The following is a 3,592-nucleotide window of genomic DNA, read 5'->3' as shown; positions in this document are numbered from 1 at the left end:
AAAAAAAAAAAAAAGTTTCATAAACCTATATTCATAAACATTTCTATTGTTCTTTTTTAGACTTTGTATAACAACAAAAGTTGTTGAAAATTTTGATGCTTTTTTATAAACATTGAATATTAAAAATTCAGTATTTTATTTTTGTGATATTTTTAAGTACTCAGGTTAATACAATAAAACTCATAAAATTAAAATTGATAACTCATCAATAGAAATATTCTAAAGAATTAAATGAGGATCTGACAGATCCATGTTTATGCACCTTTATAACAAAATCAGTGTGATGCTCCACGGGTTAGAAATACCCTTCAGTTCTCCTGTGCTGCCTTGCCTCTTGCCAATTTTTAGCTCCCTCACAGGTTAGGAATGACTGTAATTAAAAAAAAGCAGGAGTCTCAAAACCTCGAAAAGCCAGGACCCTCTGCCTTGCCTGTCCACAGCCTCTCTCCAGTCAGTTTTATCACCCCATTCTCCTCCCTTGGAAATGCTAGAGTCAATCCACTGACACATGGTTGTCACAAGTTGCTTTCCCGTTCCTCTCTGCCTCTCTGCAGAGTCCCCATTGATCACCCTGCATCTTGGTATTTCTGGTTCTGCTTCTGACACTTGTGTGAACTCTAAACTCTTAAGAGTTAGACGTACTTACCTCTGGATCCCCCCAAAGCCTCAGCACAATGCCTGGCACATAGCAGGCACTCATCAGGTACTTACTGAGTGCTTACTAGGTGCCAAGCACTGATCTGGGTGCTGGGGATACAGAGGTGAACAAGGCAGGCAAGGGCCCTGCTCTTAAAGAGCTCCCTCCCTAATCAGGATGGACCAGCAATAACACACATTCCAGAAAGGAAGGAAATAGAAAAAGGGAAAGTGCTGGGGATTTAGCTCAGTGGCACCATGCCTGCCTCACAAGTACCAGGTCCTGAGTTCGATCCCCAGTACCAAAAAAAAAAAAAAAAAAAAAAAAAGAGGAAAGTAGCTGGGGATGGGAGTAGTTGGCCCTGTGTTGATTAGTCTGGGAAGTTTTCTCCAAGACGGTAGATGCAAGCTGAGTTTGGGATGATGATAAGGAGCTAGCCATGCAGAGACAGAGAAAAGCGTTAAGAGGCAGAGGGAAAAAGTTCAGTGTGCTTGAGAAGCAGAAAGGCCAGGGTGGCTGAGGTACTATTTCAGCAGTGGGAGACCAGGAAGACCACATAGATGGAGGTGGCCAGGGTAGGCTGCATAGCGCCAGTAAGGCCCCATGGGATTTAGGCAAGATTGACATGATCTGATGCAGGTTTTTGAAAGATTGCTCTAGCTGATCTTGGGAACAGAAGTGAAAGCAGGAAGACCAGTAAGGAGGCTGCTGACAGGGGAGAAGGCAATGGCTTGTATCAGGCAGCAACAGAAGAGATGGGAGATGGACAGTCTCTCTGAGGACACAGCTGAAAGCAGCAGCTAATAAACTGGATAAAGGAGGTGGGGGAAGGGACGAGCCCTCAAAGTGTTGAACTCATTCAGTCACTAATTATCCCCAAAGGGATCATTCTCTATTGGGCTCCAGACCAGGCATTATAACCTGGTTTGTTTGTTATGTTTGTTATGTTTGTTTGTTTGTTTGTTATTATAACCTGGAAGGTTTGTTGTGGCTGGATTGGGAGATCTGGGTTTGTAACCAGTGAGTTCAGACTGTCCAAGGTCAGACCCTCAGGTGCCATGAAAACAACCATCCCTTTCTGCCAGGGCTGGGGAAGAAGGGTTATTACCTCAGACAGACAAGGCCCGTCAAGAGCCCTTTTTGACCTGTGTCCCTGGGAGTCGCCTGAGAAACATTGGTGTAAGGACCAGAATCCTAGAATATCAATGTTCACTACGATTAGGAAGAAAAGATATGGCCAGACCAGGCCAATGAGCAAACACCTGAGACCAAAGACCACTCTAACCAACAGTCAGGTCTTCAAAGTCTGATGCCTAACCCTTAGCTAAACCAACACAGCCTCAATGGTCTGAGTCCTGTAGTGGAGAGGAGATCTATTTGTCTAGCTTGGTGAGAGTGAGGGCAGACACAAGTGGATGCCCTTTCAATATCCTCTTTGCCATCCTCTTCCAAAATGCCACAAAATCTAGGGTAGTGGACCGAGGGCTCCTCAAAATCCTCTCTGATCATTCATTCAATAAGTTTTCAAGATACCTATGAGGAATCAGAGAAAGCTTTGCAGGGATGTCATGTTTAAACTAAAACTTGAAGGATGAATAGTAGCAGTTTGTCAAAAGAAGGCTTTCTAGACTGAAGGAACAGTTCATAAAAAGAACAGGAAATAGGAGATCAGCAGTTACCCTTCAGGAGCAAGCACTATAACATATTGCTCAACAGTAAAGGCCTACAGCCAACATTCTGCATCAGGACACTAGAAAGCTGGGTGGCACCAGATAAATGACTTAACTTGCTAGGCTTCAGTTTCTTCATGTACCAAGTGGAGTTGTTGGGCAGATTTTATTATGTAATGCTTGTCAAATGCTTTGGAATAGGAACCCCATTATCTGTTAGGATTAGGCATGTGAGTTTCAGTAGTCCTGAACAGTAGGCAACTAGTAAATTGGACACTGTCAATCACTAAGGGCCCAAATGCCAGAATACAGAGCTTGTTGTTCTTTATCTTGTGTCTCAGGTAGGGGTGGGAGAAATTTCATATAGAGGAGTGTTCTGCTTAGATATGCATTTTGGGTACCCACTTCCCAGTAATCCCAGGACCAGCAGTGGTGATGGGGAGGTGGGATTGGGGTCTCTGCTCACTTTCTAGAAGGTCCACCTCGAAGTCTTTGGTGGGCAGCCGCACTGAGTTGAAACCCCAGGTGGGGACGTGGCCTTCCAGCGGTGTCTTCCCCGACAGCACGCGCAGGAACGTGCTCTTCCCAGAGCCATCCAGCCCTAGCACGAGCACCTCACGCTGCTCCAGCTCCTCTAGAGCCGGTTCCTCTTCTTCCTCGTCCTCCGGCTGCGGGACAGAGATGGGGCTGTGGTGGGCAACTTCCAACCTGACTCCTCCCATGGCACAACCAGAGGGGATACAGTGCCCATCCCACCCTCGCTGAGTCCAGGGACAGGCAGGTGTGGTCTGGAGGAGTGAGACAAACGCTGTCTTTGGAGTTCTGATTTGCAAACCCTACTCTTATGGTTTTCTGCGAGTGTTCTCTGGCACATTTCGTCCCCTAAGGACTATATCGATTTTCGGGACTGCAGGGGCTACCGAACCAGGGGAACTCGCAGCGGGCCGAGGGCTTCTCCGGGCATTCCCCAGGGCTGCAAATGCACGCACAGTGAAAAAGCCGCGCGGATCCGACCGGCTCCAGCCCTCTCTTCCGTCCGCAACCGCGGAAAAGCTCTGGTCCCGCGGTGTCACACCTAAGCTCTCTCATCCGTTCAAAGATCCCTTGACTCAGTGACTGGCGCCACGCGCGCGCGCGCACTCGCACGCGGTGGCCAAGTCCTGGACCTGGCGCACACAGAGCAGGGTCGCTATCACACCCTTCGCCACCCGGGCGCAGAGGCGTAGACTCAGCCTACCCAGCCCCTGCGCAGGCCCCGGCCCAGCACTCACCTCCCACTCGTCCC

The 3,592-nt window shown here is 48.0% G+C and overlaps 1 protein-coding gene across 1 annotated transcript in view; it reads right to left on the bottom strand.

Moving 5' to 3' along the window:
* Positions 1 to 3,592, bottom strand: part of Arl10 (ADP ribosylation factor like GTPase 10) — a 14,269-nt gene that overhangs the window by 7,456 nt on the left and 3,221 nt on the right. The window contains exons 2-3 of the mRNA XM_010622305.1: positions 3,297 to 3,391; positions 2,774 to 2,975 (exon numbers count right to left, since the gene is read on the bottom strand). Of these exons, the coding sequence (XP_010620607.1) occupies positions 2,774 to 2,975; positions 3,297 to 3,391 (297 nt within the window). The remainder of the gene's footprint in view (positions 1 to 2,773; positions 2,976 to 3,296; positions 3,392 to 3,592) is intronic.

This window comes from Fukomys damarensis, unplaced genomic scaffold (genome assembly GCF_012274545.1).
Source record: "Fukomys damarensis isolate Sample0158 unplaced genomic scaffold, DMR_v1.0_HiC HiC_scaffold_9, whole genome shotgun sequence".
NCBI lineage: Eukaryota > Metazoa > Chordata > Mammalia > Rodentia > Bathyergidae > Fukomys > Fukomys damarensis.
This window is presented reverse-complemented; position numbering and strand designations above follow the sequence as displayed.